Source organism: Pseudonaja textilis, chromosome 3 (genome assembly GCF_049901715.1).
Source record: "Pseudonaja textilis isolate UNSWEBS1 chromosome 3, rPseTex1.2, whole genome shotgun sequence".
In the NCBI taxonomy this organism is placed as follows: domain Eukaryota; kingdom Metazoa; phylum Chordata; class Lepidosauria; order Squamata; family Elapidae; genus Pseudonaja; species Pseudonaja textilis.
In genome coordinates, this window is record NC_141992.1 from 55,179,334 (window position 1) to 55,203,008 (window position 23,675).

Here is a 23,675-nt window from a genome sequence, read left to right on the forward strand (position 1 = left end):
AAATTGGGAGCGTCCTATCAAATTCTGTACCTGTCAACAGTGGTGTTCTAGGACCAACTCTCTTCATACTCTACATAGATGACCTCTGTGATCATATTAAGAGCAACTGCTCTTCGCTGATGATGCAAAGCTATTCAACACCACAGACAATACTGCTACCCTTCAAAAAGACCTTGACTATGTATCAGAATGGTCAAACAAATGGCAACTTCAAATCTCAACAAATATATGCTCTGTCTTATATATTGGCAAAAAAACTCAGAAAATAAAATACAAGCTGAATAGTCAAGACCTTGTTGATGATCCAAACTCTGTCAACAACCTTGGAGTTCTCATCTCTAATGATCTAAGTGCTAGAGCCCACTGTAACTACATAGCCAAGAAGGCATTAAGAGTTGTTAATGTAATCCTACCTAGCTTTTTCTCTGGTAATATCACACTACTAAGGAGAGCATACAAAACATTTGCTAGACCAATACTTGAATACAGCTCATCAGTCTGGAACCTGCATTACGTATCTGATATTAACACAGTTGAGAAACTCCAGAAATATTTCACAAGAAGAGTTCTCCACTCCTCTACTTGTTGCAGAATATCTTATGCCACCAGACTTGAAATTCTAGACCTAGAAAACCTAGAACTACGCCGCCTTCGTTCTGATCTAAGTATAGTATATAAAATTATACATTGCAATGTCCTACCTGTCAATGAATACTTCAGCTTCAACCATAACAATACAAGAGCACACAATAGATACAAACTCAAGGTAAACTGCACCAAAGTTGATTTCAGGAAATACGACTTTAGCAACGTAGTGATCAATGTCTGGAATACTCTACCTGACTCTGTGGTTTCTTCCCCAAACCCCAAAAACTTTAACCTTAGACTGTCTCCCCTTTCCTAAGAGGTCTGTAGGGGGTGTGCATAAGCGCACCAACATGCCTATCGTCCCTGTCCTATTGTTTCTTTTTTTATTTTTCTTACATGTACCATTTCATGTATCCATAACTATGTTTATACTTATACTGTTATCTTATAATTGATTGACAAAACAAACAAACAAACAAACAAATAAATTGCTGATGGGCCATATTCCAGGAGGTCGATCCAGCCACCAATCAGCTGCTCGTGTTAAATCAGGCTTTTTGCTGTAAGGAGGCAAACTGCTGGGAGGCAGAAGCCGAAGGATAGGTGCCAGCTGATGGTCAGGGCTTTGGCAATATTCACTCTATAAGAGGCACAGACATTTCCATCCATTTTTTTGAATGGGGAAGTGTCTCTTATAGTGTGAAAAATACACTACTGGGCAATATTTATTCATTAGAAGTACATTTCTGCTGACTAAGACAAATTCTTGCTTTTCATATGAACAAACTGCCCGCCTGTAATTCTAGAAAAAGTAAGGAAGAAGAAAGGAAGGGCATTAAAGCTGCTAATTAATCACTTATAATCCTTTAAGGGCTTATAGTTCAGATTGAAGCCAGAATCTCATCTGGTACTAATTGATTAGTGTACTATTCTTTATTCAAAGTCAGTTTTATTGATAAAACATAGATGTTCACGTACATGCTATGCATCTCCAATTTTGTTTTTTGATAACTTTCAAAAGCAGGTTATAATCCTGGAATAGGCACTGAAATGTGTCAGAAATGCATTAAGGAAGCTAGTGACGGAGTACAGTAAGAATACCTTGCCCATCTATATTAAAAGTGCACCATATGCAAACTGCTTGCTTTAACTAGAAAAAATGCTAGCAGGATGCTTTTTTCCCATTTTCTCATGTAATGGTCCCCACATTGTCTTAAAATTAAGGATCAACAAATATCAATCCCCTCCCCAAATACCCCATGCCACCTAAAAACCAGCTTCTGCACTGGTATATATTCTTGCGGATAGAAATGAAGATCCTAGACAATAAAGTAAAGCTGATTTAGTCAGTTATTGGTGATACATTTTTAAGAAAGAATTCTGTGGTGTCTATTTTTAAGAAAAGCAAATTTTAATCAAGTGCCTGTCCTATGAAGCATGCACTATGCCAGAAAATCAGGTCTTGGAACACTGTACGCTATTGAAGACTGTTTTATGCATATAAGCAGCATCAAGCAATGAAGAGCATACTCACTATTCAATGATATAAAGCTTGAGGTGAAAATTTCTCCATACTCTATGTTTTAAGCATTATGAAAATCTATATATTTATATTTGTTCTTCCATTATGCTTTTGCACTACAAAAATCATCATATATTTCCCACACCAAGTAATGAATATGCATGACTAAGACAAATTTGTTTAGCAGATAAATTTTCTCTACAATGTGTTGTCTAGGGCCCCATCTTGCTAAATTTAGTCTCAATAAATTCCTTTATTTTCTCAAAAGGAAAACAACTCTGGCTTTAAGTCAGCTTTCCCAAACAAGAACAATAGAGAGAAAAATAATTGTAAATACATAAAAATCAATGCAATACAAACTGAATAATGACATTTCCCCTCTCAATATATTTTTTTATGTTATACAATATCAAATGTGTCTACATAATATGCATGTGTGTCAGGAGTGGGATTCAGCCAGTTCGAACCGGTTCGGGTGAACGGGATGTTAAAGCGGGATGTTATACCTGGTTCGCCGAACCAGTAGTTGAACCGATTGGCTGGCCCCGCCTACTCTGCCCGCCCAGGAGTCTCCACGTGTCCCGTTTTGGAAGTAGGTAAGTGCAGGGTCTGCCCTGCCCAGGAGTCTCCACGTGTCCCGTTTTGGAAGTAGGTAAGTGCAGGGTCTGCACGGAGGCCTCTGGGAGGGTGAAAAATGAGCCTTCTGGAAGTCCAGAAATGGGCCTGTTTGCAGAGGGCCTCCGGACCCTGGGGAAGGTGAAAAATGCACCTCCTGGAAGTTCCAATAGGCCACGCCCACCATGGCCACGCCCATCCAGAACCTGGGTAGTGACCCAGCCGCTGGGATTTTTGAATCCCACCGCTGGTATGTGTGCATCTGTGCAACTGGCTACGCTTATTCTTCAGTGTAATAGACCTTGACACTTATTTTCCATACATTTATCAAATCCTCTTTTAAAGCCATGTAAGTCAGTGCCGATCACTATGTTAATTAAGGGCTGTGCAAAGATGTCCCTTTTTTGTGTCCTCTAAATCTCCCATTCAGCTTTATTGGATGCTTCTGGGCCCCTGTATTCTGAGAAACAGGATATACTTTTCTGTGCCCAATTTCTACATGTCATGCTTGACTTTATAGACTCTGATCCTATCTCCCTTTGTTACTTTTTTTTCCTGAACTGAAAAGTACGAATATTCCAATATCTTCTTGTAAGGAAGGTATCTGCTCCCCATCCCCATTAATTTGGTTGCCCCTTTCTGTACTTTTTCCAGCTCTACTATATTTTAACTTTTTTCAAACATGGTATCCAAATATTCCACAGTTTTACATAAGGGCCCAGGATACTGGACGTTTTATTTCCTAGCATGGAATTCATCCTTTTCACAGCTGCCACACACAAGGTCAACATCTTTATTTAGCTATCCAATATAACCAGAGGTGGTATTCAGCAGGTTCTGACCAGTTCTGAGGAACTGGTAGCGGAAATTTTGAGTAGTTTGGAGAACTGGCAAATACCGCCTCTGACTGCCCCTGCCCCCATCTATTCTCTGCCTCCCAAGTCCCAGCTGATTGGCTGGGTCTAATTTTGTCGCCCTGCACAGGAGAATGGAGCTGGAAAGCAGGTTAGTGGGATGGGGAGGGAATGGAGATTTTATAGTATCCTTCCCCTGGAGTGGGGTGGGAATGGAGATTTTTAACCGGTAGTTAAAAATGTTGAATCCCACCACTGAATATAACCCCTTTTTCTTTTAACTGTAGACTGCCCAGATACCATCAAGCTATATAAGGAATCATATTTTTCAAGTTCTTTACTGATATTTATTCAATGTGAACATTATTCACATATTTAATTGACTGGTTCACATATTTAATTGATTTAATAAACAGAGTAAGAGGGACAAAGAGATGATACTCCTTGTAACCTGTTTCTTCAGTGCAATTATAACCATGTTATCCTGGTGGAAATTGGAATAGCATGCTGTAATACCTGACCTAGTTTTGGAGGATGACCTTGGCCATTGGCTTCATGTAGGAGTAGAGACACTATCCAAGCCTCAGTATTGCAAACTGGATGAGGTGACAATTATTATCAGCAGACCTAGCATTTAATAATAAGAGTTAAATGCCAGGGGCTTAAAGGATCCAGTTAATTCAGAAATGGGGATTTGTAACAAACCCTTTTCCCCCTCTTTCCTAATAGCATCCTAATTTCATTAAATATTTTAATACTAGCAGAATAATGTAAAAGAATCATAAAAGTAAGTCCAAACAATACTCTAATATACACAGACATTATATGTAGCATAATAATGTGGAGTTACTCCAAGTCTGTTTGTCACACTTCCCCCTTCATTGGCCTAAAGAAACTTTTTTGTAAGCCTGGCTTCTCCATATTCCCAGGGTCTATTAAGACATTCCATCAAAATAATTAAGTAGGTTAGTTAAATGTATTGCCCTTGTTTTTCAACTACACAGTAAGTGAGAACCTCAGATAAAAAGCAAGAAAGATGTCATGTGCTTCTAGGTAAAAGTTTGCTACCAAACTTTTGCAAATATTTTAAAATGACCATGATTAGAAGTTGGGAATGTTTTTCTTTCTCTCTCTTGCTTTTGTTCAGGAATCAACTAACTATGTGCAAAGGTTATCACATCCATTTTTCACTCCTATGCTCCATACCATTAGCTCCTTGTGATAAAGAAATAATACAACTGAGCTTAAAAATCTGTCATTTAAATCAACAGCTTGTGTTAATGCATGTATCTAGTTCTAGTAAGAAAATCGAGATCCACAATGGCTATGCTCAGGCTATCAGATTTTACATGAATTTGTTCAGGTCACCAAAATTTACCTGCTTTCATGTTTGTAAGTTGGAAAGTTGGGAAACTTTCTCAGACCAGTAAAAGAGTTCTGTGATATTTTAAAGCCTGTGTCACCTTTCAACAAAAGCTACTCCAGTAAGAGAGTACCTGACCCACCTTGTCAGTCTTTTGTTAGCATTTAGGGACTAATGCAGTTGTGATCAGCTACTAAAAACACTCCAAGTTCATTATTTTATACAGACTACCTAGGACATAGGGCAGTGAGTCTTAAAGCCAATTAGCACAACGCTTTGGTTTTAAGCAAGAAGGAACTGAGTGGAGGCTTCAAGAGAGAGAAGTCAGGAAGGAACGGTCAGCACAGCCCTGAACAGAGACTTTGTTAGATCTTAATGATAGCGGGGAAAAACTGATTGACTCAGGTCAAACACTCTTGTTGCTAAGCTTGGTTTCTGCTGTGGAATGTTACCAATGATTGAAAACTCCAGAGAGCTTCACAAACAGGCAGAAAAATTCTGATTCTCCAAGAAAACAGGAATCCCACAGAGAGGTCAGAGAGGATGAAGCGGCTCCTGTCACATAAAGTTCTTCTAGATCCTGAATACGCATATGGGCAGCACATACTAGGAATTTCACCCAGAGATTAGGGTAGCAAAGGTCATATGGAGAAAACAGAAGCAAGCAAACAGATGATGAGAGTATAAATAAGTTAAAAAGATTAAAAGAAAAGCTTAGTTTGACCATGTATGCATACAACAGCTTCATGCTTTTAATCTAGCATAACATTGTTCTGAGCATAGATAGATAGCGGTCAATATCACAGAGCTCCCCTTAAAAGTAGGTGTTAAAATAAGACAATAATAAGCTCTGTATATATTCTGAAGAACTTTACAAATACTGTATTTTTACAAATTTCATAAATGATACATATAAGTTATTACACATATTTCAATAATTCATAAATTGCCATTGTTTTAAACTATGCTTGTAGTTCAACATTTCAACCTCTCAATCTGTAATGGGTAATTTTGTTCATGAGCCTAACAAAACACCCTTTTTTAAAATAATCAATTAATGGGGTGTTGCTCAATAGGTTTTTGCTAACTTAATTCTTGTTTATGTTGACATGCACACGATCTTTAGAAAAGTGATTTTTAATCTATAAAAATGTAGTTACAGGAATTATTAAGTATGAAAAATAACTTGCCACTTCTTTGATATTATAGAAACTTCTTCCCCCATTTTTCTTAACTAAATTGCAATACCATCAAGAGATAAGCAGATTTGCTTATTATCTTTTCATAATCCTGTAACAGCCTTGTAACTTCCCATATAGTCAATGAGGAACTGAGGCAGCATCAGTAGGTTGTCCCAAGGTTATCAAGCTAATTCATCTAAGCATGTTCCGATTTAATGACATTTTTTTCTGATTCTGAGTACTACACTGTCTCTCATAAGCACTGGAACTGAAAGGCAAAGGAAAGCATGACAAAGGCGCATCATTTAGGATACATTAAAATTCCAAAGATGCATTTGGAAAGTATGTGTAATCCTGAAGAAAGAAGGATAGATTTCGGAGCTTGGGTTTTCAACTTTTCCTTTATTCGTTCCACAGCAGAGAGAATAAAAGGAGATGGGAATAATCAATGCTTCTCTGGGCCTCAAATCCTTGAACAAAATTGGATGGAAATCTCACAGTATACATATTGACACGAACACTGCTAAATACCTAAAGAGGTAAAACATCACAATACAGAGATAATGTGATTCATTTTCAACAGGCTACGTTTTAACATTAAAATCTAGAATACTTTGATGACTGTCCATCATTTGGTAATTTCTAATACTAACTTCAAACAGAAGAGAACCTATACCCATTTAGCACAGTGAACTATTTAATGGCCCACTATGACAGTAGGTGCTCATTAGGCAATTCATGAGAGAAGAGGGCTCAAAAGAGCACATTTTTGCAAGCACACTCTGGTTAGCAAGAAACAGCTTACTATTACCGCCATCACTATCCAGCCCCAAAGGAAGGAAACTCATTTTTCTCCAACCCAGCCTTTTTCTTTTCCTAGAGAAAAAAGGAGTGAAAGTATGAAGTTAAAGAGAATTGTCTGGCTACTCAAAGCCTTTAACAACTATTTTTAATATCAGGCTGAGGAGCAGGATTTTGAAATAAAGCAGCCAGTTTCTTTTTTGATGCAGAAAGTACAGATCTTGAAACAAGGTCTAGTCCCTCCTCCTTCACTAACTAACAGCCATATTTTTCTCATTAAGAGACAATCTGACTGTATTTTCAGACTTAAGGGGATCACCATAATTTGAGGTTTCTATTATCTTTTTTCTTATTTTTGTTGGAATCAGAAAGCAGAGTGTTCTTTCAGGGCTGACAGGAGTCGGGGCAAGTCACTTCTATTTTCTTCTTCTCTACTTAACACGGCTGCCAGTAGTAATGATGACTTGTAAATATTGATTAAACAAGACTACCGTGGTGATGGTGGAATGGTGATTGTTTTCATTGTTGTTTTTGTTAAAAGCAGATAGATAATAAAGAATAAAATAAAAGCTAAATCAAAACGAAGTTTATGTAACTCCCATCTAGAGTTTGGTTCTTAGGCATTCTGGAAACAAATTAATTTCATGCATTTGCATTTTCGGTCACCCTTGCTCTCCCAACACCATCCAAATGCAACAATAGTCAGACCTTCAAAACACCTCCGATTTGGTTCCCTCTCTGCTCACCAGGCATCCTCACTTCTCTGAACTAGCTTTGCCAGATGGATGCAATTTGCATAATATCACCAGTGGAGGCTGCAGGATCAACAGGGGTCAGGCTCTGACATCTCCAGCGCAGTCTATCTCCGAGTGCTAATTTGAACTGCATTGATCTCTCTTTCTGATTTCTTTGTCATTTACCTCTGCAGAGGTTTGACAGGAGATATGGAGACAGACAAGGTTGGAAGGGAGGGGGGGTGTTGGGGGAGGCAGGGAAAGAAACAAAGATTGTAGTTACAGATGTCTTTAAGGAAGAAAAAAGATTACGCCAAGGACTCTGCTGAGGGTCATAGCTCAGAGGCATCCTAATTACCTTGTTCTTAGAGATTCTTGTACAGACTTAGAGGGGGGTCCTGTCACGGAACTCATAGAAAGGGAAAGTTATTAAATTGAAATTGTGTGCTTTTTGTTGGCCACTATCTCCCCCTTCTTCCCCCGCCCCCAATACTTTCTCACTGAAGGTTCCTAGAGAGTTAGTATTCTTTAGCAACCCATCTTTGCCTATATTCTCTCCCAGGGACAAAACCAAGGCCATTCCATAACACAGGTGCACAAAGTCTGGTTAGGAGGAATCACAAAGCTTGCATAGCCCAAAGCAATTGAACCTTCTTGTTTTTCCTTGAAAAGATTTCAATTCTCATCCAAGAAGCTTCGTCAGTTCTTTTTCTTCTTCAGAACTGAAGAAGCTTCTTGGATGAGAAGAGAAACATCTTCAAGGAAAAATGAGAAAGCCCAGTTGCCTTTTGAAAAAGCACCTTTGGGACAACCATGACCTGGATAACTGAAGATTCCCATAGACAAAGTTTGCATAGCCAACTTCTTGTAGGAAAATACTTGTGAAAACTTTACTTGTGGTGGGTTTCTCTGAATGTGGTGATGTTGTTTCCCAATAACAGTCTTCTATATCCACTATGGCTCCGTCCTTTTATAATGCATTAGTACTACTGCAGTTCTCACCTTCAGTAAATATAGCAACATGTGTTTGGGCATGTGCAGATTGAATTTTAAAAAAAAACTATTAATAATCCAGGGGTACTGTTCTCCTAATATCAGTCAGAAGATGTGATCTACAGCAATCTGTGCGTGTTTGAGCAAGGCTGTTTCATATTCACATCAAAACCATTTATCAGTTTTAGGCTTTTTTAAAAAAAAATAACCTTACAGATTAACTGACTGGATTTCCCAGGCAAAGGCTGAGGATGAAACTACAGTTTTCCTCAAAATAAATATTTTAGAATAGTCAGAAATATAATATAAAAACTAGATGCATAATGCCAAGGAAGAGAGCACCAAGACTTACTCAAATAGCATCATAATTAAAACATCTGAAATTTAAGAGGAAAATTTCAGTTACTGTGGAAATATCATTCCACTATAGCTCCGTATAATTACCATATATATGTCTTTGAATTTGAAATCATATGATTCATCTCAAACCCTATACCTAACGATGGATCCCCTGAAGTGTTCATCCTATCCCATCCCTCTCACATTAAAAAATGAGCTACACCAAAGATTACACGAAGGCACTACATAGCTGCATTGATACTCCCAGTATTTTGCAAAGACTCCCTACAGTAGAGAATATGCAATGCTTAAACACAACTTTTTGGGTTCCATCCTCTTTTCCTCAGTCACAATATTATTAGGCCTATTGACCTTGCTGTGTAGGTGGCAGACTACTACAAAGGCAAGCAGTCATCACAAATACCCAAACAAACTGCCTGCCACTTCATCCCCCACCCCACCCCATTTGTTTGCTAAGTGTAGGAAAAGAGTTGAAGGACCTTCTCCATTGTAACATGCACAGGAATGGAACAGCAGTGATAAGAACATACCCCCTGCTGCTACCAGGAAAAAGGAAGCACTGAATCTCTGCTCAAAAGGGCTGAACATTGGCAAGAGTGTTCTGTCACATTTGCGCACAGTAATCCACTGTGCCACTGAGTCCCATCAGAGGAATTTTGAAAACTTAAATGATTGAAAGCACAAGAACATCAGCTCAAGGTTCCCAGCCAGCCTAATTAGCTTTACACACACTCCCACTCACAGAGAAGAGAGCACATACAGAAAAAGGACTGTCACACTGCTTTTCTCTCTTTCTAAAAGCGTGGCGGTGCTTACCAGCTTTCCCACTGTGACACCTCTCATGGTAGTTAATTAGAATCATGTCACTGATTGGATCCTGACAGACATTCGGCCTGTATGTCTTGCCACAACTCACTCCCCTCTCAGGCTAACATTAGTTGTGCAAAGCACCTCTCTGCTTCCAAAAGGTTTTTATATCCTGGACAGAAACTCCCCCTTGCCAGAAATGTAGGCCATATTGCTTCCCTCACAGAACATCCGCTCCACCTGTTTTGAGCTGCTTGACCTTTAGCAGCACTAATTCAAAATGACACCGCTCATTTAATGACATTTCTCTTGATTTTTGTTTTAGTCTCTTTTAATTATTTAACTCTGGAGCCCTTGGCCCTTTTCTTTCAACTGTAAGAGAGTTTGCCCCCTTTTCACAAAGCTGGTTTAGGACAGCACCGCGGCTCTGTCCATTCTTGTCATTATCACATGAGCACAAAGAACATTCATAACAAATCAAAAAGAAAACAGGACATTAATCAAAGATGTTTCTTAATATTCAAAATATCAAATAGAGAAATTGCAAAGTCATTACAGACATCTGTAGCAGTGATTTGGAAGGAGCTGTCTTGACAACTTAATTTGTTCTGTAATCCAGCAGTAGCAAGGCCTCTTTTGGCCACAGACTGCAGTTCATCATTATTTTAGTTGCCTGACAAGCAATTTACCACTTTTTTTCCTCCCTGAAACTGGAGACATGAATTTGGCCATGATATTTTAGGTTATGAAGAATTCTGAAAGATCTATTCTTAGAGAGTAGAATAATCCTATTCTTCACCTAGGATCTTCATACCACCATAGATCCCATGGTTAACCAAGGCCTCCCTTCTGGAACCATAGAACACAGGAGGGAAAAATTACATGAATGCCCAGACATGAGAGAAAAACCATATTCAGCCTGTAATCCTATAACCACTAAATGTAATTCAGCTGTGAGATTTCCTGTCAAAGCAACTTACATGCAGAGCAAGGGTAACAGGAAGACGCTGAACAACTTTAATAACTGTATATTTATTTGTTAATGCTTGAAGCTCTCCCAAACCAGTGAGACTTTTCAACCTAAAATGTAGAGCTTGACTGAATCCCTTCATAGACAGAGTATCCTAAACTGGCTACTGTTATATAAACAACATCTTGATGTTTCTGTGAGACACTCTCTTGGAGAAATGCTTGGACAAGTAATATTTTGGTTTAGCCTCCCAAATTTCTCTACACTTAGAGCTGTCAAGGATACAGTGACTTGGGCCATGAAGGGAGCTGAAGACTAGTTGTCATGATCAGTGATTCTTAAAGTGGAAGTAATTACCACAAGGGGATAATTTGAGAGTATCCAGGGGGTAATGAAACAATTTATAATTGCATCTTTGAGAGTTGAAGATCCAGTCTGGGACTGCTGCTGCTGAGATTCTTGTGTAAAACAATAAGAGTCAGGGGGTTTTGTGGAGGCAATGACATTATCTGAGACTGGAAAAAAGAGTTATTGAGTGAAGCAGTGTAAGGACCACTGATCTAAGCAAAGGATCATGACTTGAATACCAGCTCATAGACCAGTGGTTCCCAAAGTGGGTGGTACAGCCCTCTGGGGGGCGGTGGGATGCCTTAGGGGAGCGCTAAGAGGCAAGGAGGCTGGCAGGGGGGCGCTAAGAGGTGGCAGGGGGGCACTGGAGGTGGGGCCCTCACAGGGCACAATTCAGGGGTGAGAAAAAATCCCGCTGCCGCTGCGTTCGAGGCAAGATCCCGCAGGATCACCCCATTGACTTGCACACTCCGGTGCAAGGGGCTCAATGGGGTGATCCTGTGGGGCCTCGCCCCAAACACAGCGTTGGGAAAGGAGAGCAAACCAGAGTGGCTTTGTTTTCTTTTTCAAAAATTTCACCGCCACTGTGTTTGAGCGGCGGTGGGATGTTTGAAAAGGAGAACAAAGACGTTCTGGTTTGCTCTCTTTTCTCAACGCTGCGTTCAAGCGGCGGTGGAATGTTTGAAAAGGAGAGCAAACTGCTCTTTCCCAATGTTGCATTTGGCGCGTGGCCCCAAAGAATCACCCCATTGAGCCCCTTGCACCAGAGTGTGCAAGTCAATGGAGTGATCCTGCGGGGCCTTGCCCCAAACGCGGCGGCAGCGGGATGTTTGAAAAGGGGAGCAAAGCTGCTCTGGTTTGCTCTCCTTTCCCAACGCTGCGTTCAGAGCGAGGCCCTGCAGGATCACCCCATTGAGCCCCTTGCACCAGAGGCACCTGGCCAAGCAAGTCCAAACGGAGTGGTTTCACGAAGACAATGGGGAGGGAAAGAGAGAGGAAAGAGAGAGAGAGAGAGAGAGAGAAAGAGGGAAGGAAGAAGAGAAAGAGAAAAGGGACAGAAAGAAAATGGGACGGACAAAGAAAGGGGGGGGGAAATGGAAGGAAGGGACAGAAAGAAAAAGAAATAAAGAGGGAGGTAGGGAGGAGAAATATAATGAGATATGTATTCTAGTCCAATCACCTGCTCCAGCAGAGTTAGAAGGGAGTGAATGAGTGTGAGTGAGTGAGTGAGTGTGTGTGTGTGTGTGTGTGTGTGAGAGAGAGAGAGAGAGAGAGAGAGAGAGATCCTTGTAATTTACCAGTACATTTTGGTTTTGCCTTCTTCAGAATTGGCACTGTAATACATTGGGGAAAAGTAATTTTTAGGGTGGAGGTCTGGTCCAATGGATCCTGTTTAAAGCCTCAACAAAATGTGAGAGCTTCCTGATAGTCTTGGCCATGTTTCGTCCACAAAACGTTTAATTAATAGAAGCCAAAGATGTTTCAATGTGCTGGCAAAGATGCTGGCAAAGATGTTTCAATGTGGAAAAGGGCCTCTAAACTAGGCCTCATTTCAATCTGATGCATCAGGTCTCTCTCTCCCTCCCTCCCTCTTTCTTTGTCCCTTTTTCTTCCTTTCCCTTTTCTCTTTCCCTTTTCTTCCTTCTCTCTTTCTTTTCTCTCTCTCTCTTTCCCTCTCCCAGGCTCACCCTGCTCCACTCGGACTTGCTTGGGTAGGTCCCTCCAGTGCAGCGGGCTCAATGGGGTGGACCTGCGGGGCCGGCACCTAGAATGTAGCAGTGGCATTTTTGCTGCAAAGAATCACAAAAGCTTCTGGGTTGTGCACAAGAAGGGACACACATGTCAATGCAATTCAGCAACATAAAATAAAGAGATACAAATAAAACAAATCAAGAATCGGCAAAGCATCTCTGATTAGATTTTATTCACTACTAGAATCCAATCAGAAATGCTTTGCCGATTCTAGTCCAATGACCTGCTCCAGCAGGGTTAGAAGGGTGTGTGTGTGTGCGCGCGTGCGTGCATAGGTGTCAAAACTCCAAAAACAGGTCAAGTAGTTCTGGGGAGGCCAGTCATAAATTAGAGCACTTGCTAAGCAACCAGTCATTAAGTGAGGACCACTTGTATTTGATTTGCCAGTCACCAAACCACGCCCACCAAGTCATGTGACCAGCAAGCCACGCTCACCCAATCACATGACTAACAAACCACATCCTCAAATTAGGCCACACCCACAGAAATTTGAATCCCACCCCTGGGTGGGGGGCATTGAGGATGAGTTTGTAGCACCAAGGGCACGGTGGACTGAAAAAGTTTGGGAACCACTGTCCTAGACCATGAACAGCAGTTCTAAATGCTCCCTTCTAAGAAAGCTTGAGCAACAGAAATAAGTCTTCATAGTATACTATTCCCACTGTACTTTTTTTTCCAAAACAAGGGGATTCAATTTTCTAAGAAGATCAAATCATAAACATTTGCAATTTGCAAAAATATGGTATTAAAATTTTAGTTTATTTTTTAACAAACTTAAGTTGGAATTTGGAAAAGTTTTGATAGTGGAAGGTAAAGGCAAATAAGGTTTTCCGGTTTTGATAATCCTGTAATAATGATATGGCAATGGATTCATAGATGACTAAAGCAATTGGGCATATAAGTGAAGCAGATTTTAGAGGATTTCATATGTTCTTAGGTAGAATAGCTGTGAGTAATGTGAGCTAGAAATTTTTGTACAGAAATACATAGAATTGTTTTTTTTTTTAACAAAATAATTTTGAGTTTTAGAATCAGGTTTTATAAAATTAATCAGCAACAGTACTTATGATACAGTACAGTACAGTACTTATGATACAGTACAGTACAGTAGTTATGATGATTGTGTTATCTTGATTACATGATTGCAATTTGGGTGTTTCAAAACTGGCAGGTATTTGTTGCAACATCCTGTGGTCATGTTGTCACCATCTGCATACTTTTCAGCTGGCTTCCAGCAAGCAATCATAATGGAGAAAGTAGCAATAAAATTGCAAGTTCAGCTCACATGATATCGTGTTTAACAATTATGAGTTATTTACTTAATAACCACAGTAAAACTATGCTTTCTTTCTATGTATGAAAAGAGGGAGGGAAAGAGAGAAGGGGGAGAGGGGGCAGAGAGAGGGAGGGAGGGACGGCGGGAGAGAGGGAGGGAGGGGGGGAGAGGGAGAGAGAGAGAATATCTAGTGTACTTTTCAAAACTTTATTCCCTGAATCAAAAAACTGAGTTCAAATACAGTATTTTGGGCTCTTTAAAAATTACTGTTTATTTATACACCTCATAACATTAAATGGACCATTTAATCTTATTTTTGTTTTAAATTGATAATATGTTAAAACATCAATTACATATACACCAATATCAGTCAAGCAATGCTCCTCCAAAACAAATGCTCCATACAGAATGAAGCGTTTGTAAGGATAAGAGGCTGCACCTTGGCAGTTCCCTATGGGGTTTGGTGAGTGGACAGCTTGGTAGGAGTTAATTAGAATCTTGTCACTAAGTAAATGCACCCTGCCTGGACTCTGACAAATGCTCCACTCTGACACTGGAGGCCAGGAGACAATCCACATCAAGCTACTGCAGGATGACCCTTTTAACACCAAGAGTAAACTCACTGCACAGCAAGTTGAAGCTCATTAAAACTGTCTACTCTGTGAGCATCCCATTAGCCTCCCTGTTAAAAACACACAATCCCTCTTCTTTTCTTGCAGGCCTAATTAATGCCCAGGATCTGGAACAATGTAACACCCTAATTTCCTAGATTTCCAATAAGTAAATGAAAAAAGAAAGGGGGGAGCCAGAAGGATACAGATGTATCACCTGCATCTCACACCATATTGGTGGTTGACCCTTTCAAATAGGTAGGCTGTCTTATGAGGCTTACCGTGAGCTAAGGCAGGTTTTGCCTGGGTTTAATCAGCAATGTAATTAGACGTGTCATTTGGCTACATGTTTCCATGAATTGACTTGATAGGCATGTACATTCTATTTCTAAATATGATTTGCAAACTGGAGATGATTGCTAGAGTATACATATACATTAAATGTATACAGGTGGTCCTCGATTTATTATCACAACTGAGCCCAAAATTTATGTTGTTAAGTAAGACATTTAATAAGTGGATTTCTGCCCCATTTTACAACCTTTCTTGCCACAGTTGCTAAGTGAATCGTTGCAGCCGTTAAGTTAGTAATTTGGTTATTAATTGAATCTGGCTTTCCCACTGACTTTGATGTCATAAGTTGCAAAAGCTGATTACATGACCCCAAAACACTGCAGCTGTCATAAATATGAACCAGTTTCCAAGTGTCCGAATTTTGATTACGTCACCAGGGGCATGCTGCAATGGTCGTAAGTGTAAAAAATGGTCGTAGGTCAACTTTTTTCAGTTGTAATCTTTGAACGGTCATCAAATGAACAGTTGTAATTCAATGACTACCTGTATATCTATCTGTGTACTGTACTACCCTGGCAACCTTTAAAAAACATCCTGCATGACACTCTTTCGCTTCCAGCTATAAATAGTTCTGTAGTCAGTGATGGCTTCTGCCTTAAAAGTTTAAGCAACTTAGCCTAGCATATGAGTACTAATTTACAGATGGCCAGGGAGGAAACATTTAAAAGATTTACAGAGGAAAAATGCAAAAATAGGCACACTGAACCTTCCACCCACATTTCAGCATGGCTGAATAACCAGAATTCAGAGTCATTGAGCATTGATGTCTAGAAGGGCCTGGCTGCTTCAGACTCTGCCCATTCTATAGAAAGGTATAGTCAAAAAGAATTTCTGCTACCATTCTGACTTGTACATAGTGGAGGTATTCAGGAATTTGTTGGCTATCCCCACTGGCAACTATGACCACAGCCCTACTCTACAAACATTCTCTTTTTAGGAAAGCTAGGAGAAGAACTCCGTCTCATTTCAAGTTCTTTCCAGTAAATCACATCAAGCCAAAAGCCTGGAAAATTTAAGATGATTTCCAAGAGAAAAGGTGCTGCTGATATTCGTCAGAAATGCTGTCTTTGAACCTTGAATGCATGGAGAATGAACAGAACCCAAGGGACTCTTACTTTGCTAACTACTGGTAGTAGACAAGGAAAAGGAAGGGAGGGTTATTTGTGCCCATTGTTCAGTCACTCTCAGTGATATAAAGAAACTGCATCCAAAATATGCCAGTATGGTATCAGACAATCAACTGTAATATATCTCATTCAGAAAAAAAAATATTGCTGAAGAAAAAATAAGGAGTGTAAAGCCGGAAATAAGAATCTCATCAAAAATCAACTGCATACAGATGTTCGATAATATTTGGGAAACGTATTGTAGTAGTAGTACCCTGCAAACGGATGTGCAGAAATACTGCAAAAATAAGCTGTGAGTACTTTTGGAATAAGAGTTAAGCAAAACTGGGAAAATGTTATATGCATCACCAATGAGTCCCCTTTTCTCATACTTAGCAAAAGATCTATGAACCAAAGGATCATTAGAATGTTTCACTAATGTCCAGTATTTTTCATGTGATCAATATAGGAATTTTTGGCCTTCCTAATGGGCTTGCTTTTCTTTCTTTATGTTGCAACACAACGTATTCAGATTAGCTTTGTTGGGGAAATTTCAAGAATACATATGTAATCTGACAAATATTCAAAAATGGGGAAATGGGACAGACCAACACAACTTCAAAATTGGACAGTTCATCCCACCACTATTTTCCAGACAAAACCTATACCTGAAAATGACATATCAAAATATGAAAATCAAGTGGGGGTAGGGATTAGATATTTTCCCACTGAACTAAACTTCATGCACACACTATTAGTTTCACTGTGCTTAGTGCTTTAGGTTTAACAGCTGACTAATCCCATGAAGCATAGTGGGTAATGGTAAGACCGATCAGCTTCCTTCTAATAAACACATATAAACATTGTGAAAGAATGAAGGGGTTTTCTTTTCTTTTCTTTCTTTCTTTCTTTCTTTCTTTCTTTCTTTCTTTCTTTCTTTCTTTCTTTCTTTCTTTCTTTCTTCTTTCTTTCCTTCCTTCCTTCCTTCCTTCCTCTCCCTCCCTCTTTTCTTTCATTCTTCCTTCCTTCTTTCCCTGCCCCCCTCACCAACATGATTCTTTAAAGCCAAACTTAGTATGCAATAATAGAGTAATATCTATCCATCCAGTGGTGTCATAACTGTTATTATCTGTCCTTCATATACCACAGTAAGTTTTCCACTTACAAGTTCCTAATTTGAAAAGCCAGCTTCTTCTGAAGTGAGGCCATGGTATATGTCTGCTTCATATCAGACTGTTTGGCCTTCATTTATTACATTGAAATACCACAGTTATCCAAAGGTTTATGACCTTCAGTTTAAAATGATTCTCTTCTATCAAAAAAGAAAGTTCAGGAAAAAATATTCAACAATTTTCATCACTTTCTAAGTATATATGATTGTTCCATTTTAATGTAAATTAAACTGTAAAATTAATTTTTCTTCAAGTAAATATAGTCCCTTTTTCATTAAACATCCTAAGCCAAAATCACATAACTCTATTAATAGCAAACAACATTGAAGGGACATTTAAACATTTTGAAAGCTGAACAGGAATATTTTAAGTACATGATTGCAATGGCGATCAAATAATAGAGAGGGAAAGGGAAACAGGGAACAAAAAGATAAGAATCTCCTAGTTCCAGAGAAGATATGCTCATTTTAAATCTATGCTGATTGTTTTTTTTTAAAAAAAACTATTTATTTGCACATTGGATTGCATTGTGTGGGGGGACATGCACATCTTTCACAATAATACAGTATTAAAAGACAAAAACCTTGTTTAAAGAAGAAAATCTGGTTTATAGGTTTAAGACTTATTGCTTAGCTCTCATCAGACACAAGGGAAACATTTAACCTCAGTGTGTTGCAGACACAAGGGAAACATTTAACCTCGGTGTGTTGCGCCCATGGATAATAGGGTGGTGTTTCACACCACAAACAACACCTTTAGGCTAAGTAAAATAAAGAAGCAAAATCCTTTACAAGTAAAAGACAGTCAAGAAAATTGGAGAAAATAACCATCATTGTGTATTCAACTTTCCAGCAGGGAAAACAAGCTAATGACAGTCTGCTAGATGTACAAGTAATTAAAGACAGTGACAGATTGTATTGTAGAAATGTTTGTGGCTTTAGTGTGGTAAGAACAGCCATTACAAACACTTCTATAAAACATCTGAGAGGAGATAAATGGTTTGAAGAAGATCAGGATAATAATGTAAAAAAGCTTCTATACAATTCCAGCCTACATGAATGGCTGAAATGAGCCTATACTCAAGCAAAGAAGCAGCATTTCAGTGGTACGTTCCATCAACATGCAACCAGATCCATAGTTCAGAAGGAGATTGCTAATTAAAAGCTGGTGAGCTTTAAATAATTCATCTCCTTAACTCATATTGATTTGATAGTTTAGTGGTAAGGGTCTTGAAACAATATTAAACTGTTTCCTCCAGGCCTGTGTGGTAGGGGACTTTTTTTTCCTGTTGCCCATATGTAAATTTACAGCTGAAAGAAATTGATAAAAGAGGAAAAAAACATAGCAGAGAAAACATACTTTGATAGGTCCAAATGAGGAAAAACTATCAATTAACACCTCAAATTTCCTGAAGAGCACTAGGAGTTATTGTATGCATCTATTGCTAAATACACACCATAACACTATTTCCTGCACTGCTATCTTCTAATAGATAGGAACACATCATATTCCAAGCTGCATTTGATAGAGAAGTCATCTTATAATGTTTTTCCATGTAACTTAAAATCCCTAGAAGTCTATTACATCTTTCAGAAACGTCAGCAGAAGAATAAACAGCTTGCTTACAACTGAGTGCAAAAGCAAGCATGAATGTGCTCAAACCTATCCCTTAAACAAAAATATAGATTAGAAAATAAGAGAGCACCATATAAGGGGTAACCTGGCATGACATCAGGATCTCCATATCATAATGTCTAAACAGGGGAGGAAAAAAAAAACTAAATGCTCTTCTGAGATGTTAGTATTAAAATCTCAAATGCAGCTCAGAACAAACACATGGTAATCTTCCAATCATAATACACGAAGAGGGATTTAGCAGGAATATAAGAGGAGAAAAAAAAGACTTGTTCTTACCTATCCCACTGTGAGGCCTTCCTATGTGCTGTAGATTCAGTCCTTTGTTCATATCTAACAGCCCATTCTTTGGCCAGCTCCCCATGGCAAAGCTATATGCCTGGAAAAGAAAGAAGACTTTAACATGATAGTATAGCAAGACGTTGACTCAATCCCATCAAAATACTTGGTTCAGCCATTCTTCAGCATTATGAAGTCCAAATATTTGGGTCAGTGGTGGGATTCATATTTTGTTACTACCAGTTCTGTGGGTGTGGCTTGGTGGGTGTGGCAGGGGAAGGATACTGTAAAATCTCCAGTAAGAGGTGGTGTTTGCCGGTTCTCCGAACTACTCAAAATTTCTACTACCCGTTCTCCAGAACTGTTCAGAACCTGCTGAATACCACCTCTGATTTGGGTCACTTTTTCAGAAGTCTACATCTCTCTTTTCAGTATTTTATTTTGAATAGTCTCATTCTGATGTTACTCTTCTATTAAATACAAATTCACATTCTCAATATTTTTTTGAGTGACAAAGTTGACTTGATGCAAAGGCTTTAAAATTCTGGTGGATAGCGTTGCTAGGTATTTTTTTCCCCAGATTCCAACATGAAAAATGACAGGTTTTGCTCTCCACTACAGCAAAATCATTAACATTTATTATTTGCACTAACAGGTAAAAATTGACATTATGTGTGATGTTTGCCAACATCAATGTTGTCTCAGTATCCCATTTAAAATAGTGTTTCTACACACAGGAACTCTCCGTGCTATATATACACACAAATAGAAAAAAAACAGAAGATCATATTGGTAGATAACAGTCTTAAAAAAGAATGTTTCTTTTTTTTTAAAAAATATAATAATCTATGAGGCAGAAACAAATGTCTTTATCCAGACTGAGTTATCCTCTTAGAATTCTAAAATCTTTATCACACACTTCTGACTTCTTAGTTTTTTCTTTATTCAAGCAAACTCTGGATAGAATTTCCCATGCTTCCAACCTTCTTTTTTTCTTCAGAAGTAGAAGAGTCTTTACATTATTTACAAATGTGAAATGTTTAACAAACTAAAATTCAAGTGTGTTCCTATCTTCAAATATAAAAGTGAAGTAACTTTTAGCAGCAAACACCTAGCCAGGAAAAAAGTAACATTTTGCAGTTTTTTATAAGTAGCAATTAGTTTTTGGCTCCTGTAGCCATTATTTTAAGACCAACATCTGACCCTAGTTCCCAAAGATAAACCCACGTACTAAATAATGTGATTGTTATGCTTCTAATAATTTCATCCCTCTCCATGCTTACTCAGATATTTTTTTCATAAGCTTCATATTATGCCTTTTTATTCAAAAGTAACCACAGATTGCTTGCAAATCCCACCTCAGTGTTTATATATTCAGAACCAAGGTAATCAGCTTTAAGATCCTGAATGCATGGAAGAGTGATCCATTAAAAATTAATCCTTCAGACCCACATTTTTCTGATTCAGCAATTTAGAAACACAAGCTCTATTGTACAAACAGTAAACTAAGGCAAACAATTTCAAGATCTTGAATATAAAATAGGAAAGAGGATACATGGCAACATCTATTCATATGGATACACGTGCAAATTCATAAAAATGAAATTCATTTACACACACACACTTTCTCTCCCTCTCCCTCACCCTCCCTCCCTCTCTCCAGTCTGATATTTCTTATTAGGAAATTATTTAATTTAAAAAGTACCTCCTGGGAAGGAAGTTCACTCTCCATATCTGCTGACACTGTTCATTTAAAATAACAGGACAACCATATAGCAACGCTTTTGCTAAGGCTGTAGATTTATTTCAATTTAAAAATGCTATTATTTTTTTAGTTAGCTCTGTGAGTTGATTGCCGTAAAACTACAAGGGGGAGCAGTCTGTGCCCGAGCTCTACCTCATTACCTATCCCAAAAAGCTGCTCTCAGCTTTCACACTCAGTGTGTAATTCATAAAACAAGGTCAGAAGCCTCTCTAAATAAATGGGCAGGAGTGCTGTGCAGCTACCACTAATAAGAACAATCACTTGAATGGCCAGTTGGGGGTCTAGGAGGGACAAAACAGCACTTCACTATACCTGATCTTGCCCCCCCCCCCCAGACACAGGTCCATTTTGCTGTTTTCTTTTGGGGAACCAACATTATGCAAAGTAAAGAAAAAAGTAAAAAAAAATAGTAAAGGGAGGGAGGAAGGGAAAATCCAACATTTCTAACATCACCCCATATTTATACATTTATCATTAAATACCCAAGGAGACATCATTTATATTTGTCTCAGTTCCATTTATTGTTTTTACCATTTATTTATTTTGGTAAGATGCTGGGCTTGTTCATCACCAAGGCCGGTAGCTCGGGGGCTCGATTCCTATCAGCGAATAAACTGCAGAGGGATAAGAAAGGAGCCTCCCCTGATTGCCTACCGGCATTCAGGCATCCTGTGGGTAAAGATAATACCACCCATAAAAATTCCTTTCACAGAGGCAGGCAGCCACCTCAGTGATCCCTGGCTAACATGAGCCCTATGCTAAATAAATAAATAAACCATTTGTTTGTTTGTTTGTTTGTTTGTTTGTTTGTTTGTTTCTCAAGGCGGTGAACATACCTAATACTTCTTCCTCCTATTCCCACAATAACAAAACCCTGTGAGTTGAGTTCAGCTGAGACAGATTGAATGGCCAACACAACCAACTCATAGACTGGTGGTTTCTAGTATGGAGTCTTAATCAAGAAACCAAACTTGTTCCTTCATATGCTTTACTTCCTCTAAACTGTTGATAACCCATTAAGCAAGAAACCTCCAACTCCAGATTCATGCAAAATAATAGTTCACTCTTACTCAGTTTATCATATGCTGTTTTCAAAACCAATACATTACATTAATGGACTTCTTAATGTCCGGATGAAGGATCTAAACATTCGATCTACATCTGCTTTACATAAAACCACACTGCCTTTCCCAAATTTTGTTGTCATATTTCATATCCTTTTAGATACATTTAACTCTCCTAAACATTTTCCCAGGCCCATTTATCAAAAAAATCTGTTTGTAGTTCTTATATTCACTCTTGCTATCTTTCCTTTTTGCACAGTTAATCCATAAGGAAACCATATTCATATTTAACATTTCTCTACTTACATCATTGTACCTATGATTTACCATTTTTCAACATTCACAGAGCATTTATTATGTTGCTATTCAATTAAGTTTCTAGGTAATTTGCAAACATAAAATACAACAAGAGCCACAAAACAAAACACAGAAATACATTACCAAACCTAGGATACAAAAAAAAATCCCAACCGAAAACAGCAGACTAACATCATTACTAAAATTCAGAAAGTTGACTGAAAAAGATAACTTTAATGGCTTTAAAGATGACCAAAAGTGAAGAGGCCAGATAGACCTTTAGGGCTATATATATGGGCCTTCCATATATTAGCTTTCTTTTAGTTTATATCCATTCCACTTCTCATGGGGCATGGACTCTAAGAATGGACCTCTCCCAACTATTTAAAAAGATGGGCAGAAATTATTTGGAGAATAGTTCTTATCATTGCTTCAAACATCTCTTCAGTTACTTTATTTCAGTAAGAATCACTTTTCAACTGGGATTAGCAACTAGAAAGAGGTCAGCACCCAAATATTTTTCCTATTCCAGAAATCAATCAGGTATAAGATGAATCTATCTAAAAGATCCCTCAGAAAACCTTCTGATCTATCATGGCAAATACTTATTCTCGTAGAGTCCAAGCTGCCACCCAGTCACAGCATGAAGGAACATGATTCAGTGATAGTAATTAACTGATGGCAATGTCCTCCACTCTCAGGTGGCAAGCCACCAGCTTCTAGATCTAACATGTGATTGCTCTCAGAGCTGAAATCACTTGGAACACAAACACTGCAATAATTATCATTTGACAGCGTTATTTCTTCTCCAACATGAAGAATGACACAAGATATGCCACTGTGTGATTCTAAAGGTACACGGTTTTGTGATGCCTAAAAACTAAGCTGCCACACCACTATTCTTATTTTAAATCATGTAAATACAGAGGGGAACCACCACCACCACCCCAGTTCAGAGACTCCAGAAATGTGTTGAAAAATGGTATCACTTTTCATATCTACTTAACCACAATTCATTTAAGTTAATAACTAACATTTCTGTGTGGAAGTTTTTCAGTGAAAGAGTACCAAGCAAGAATTTGCTATAAGTATTATGTCAAGTGAGTCACTGCAGTTATGCTTCTAAAGCATATAGAATTATCCTATTTTAATTTTCCCTCATCAGTACTCCCCCACAATTTTGTTGAAATAGTTTCCGTTATACCTAGCTATCATAGCCAACTGTAAT

The 23,675-nt window shown here is 38.5% G+C and overlaps 1 protein-coding gene across 3 annotated transcripts in view; it reads right to left on the reverse strand.

Moving 5' to 3' along the window:
- ERI3 (ERI1 exoribonuclease family member 3) overlaps positions 1 to 23,675 on the reverse strand; it is a 218,555-nt gene that overhangs the window by 60,142 nt on the left and 134,738 nt on the right. For all 3 annotated transcript variants that reach the window (XM_026707006.2, XM_087929797.1, XM_087929795.1), the window contains exon 7: positions 19,322 to 19,421. In XM_026707006.2, coding sequence (XP_026562791.1) covers positions 19,322 to 19,421 — 100 coding nt within the window. The remainder of the gene's footprint in view (positions 1 to 19,321; positions 19,422 to 23,675) is intronic.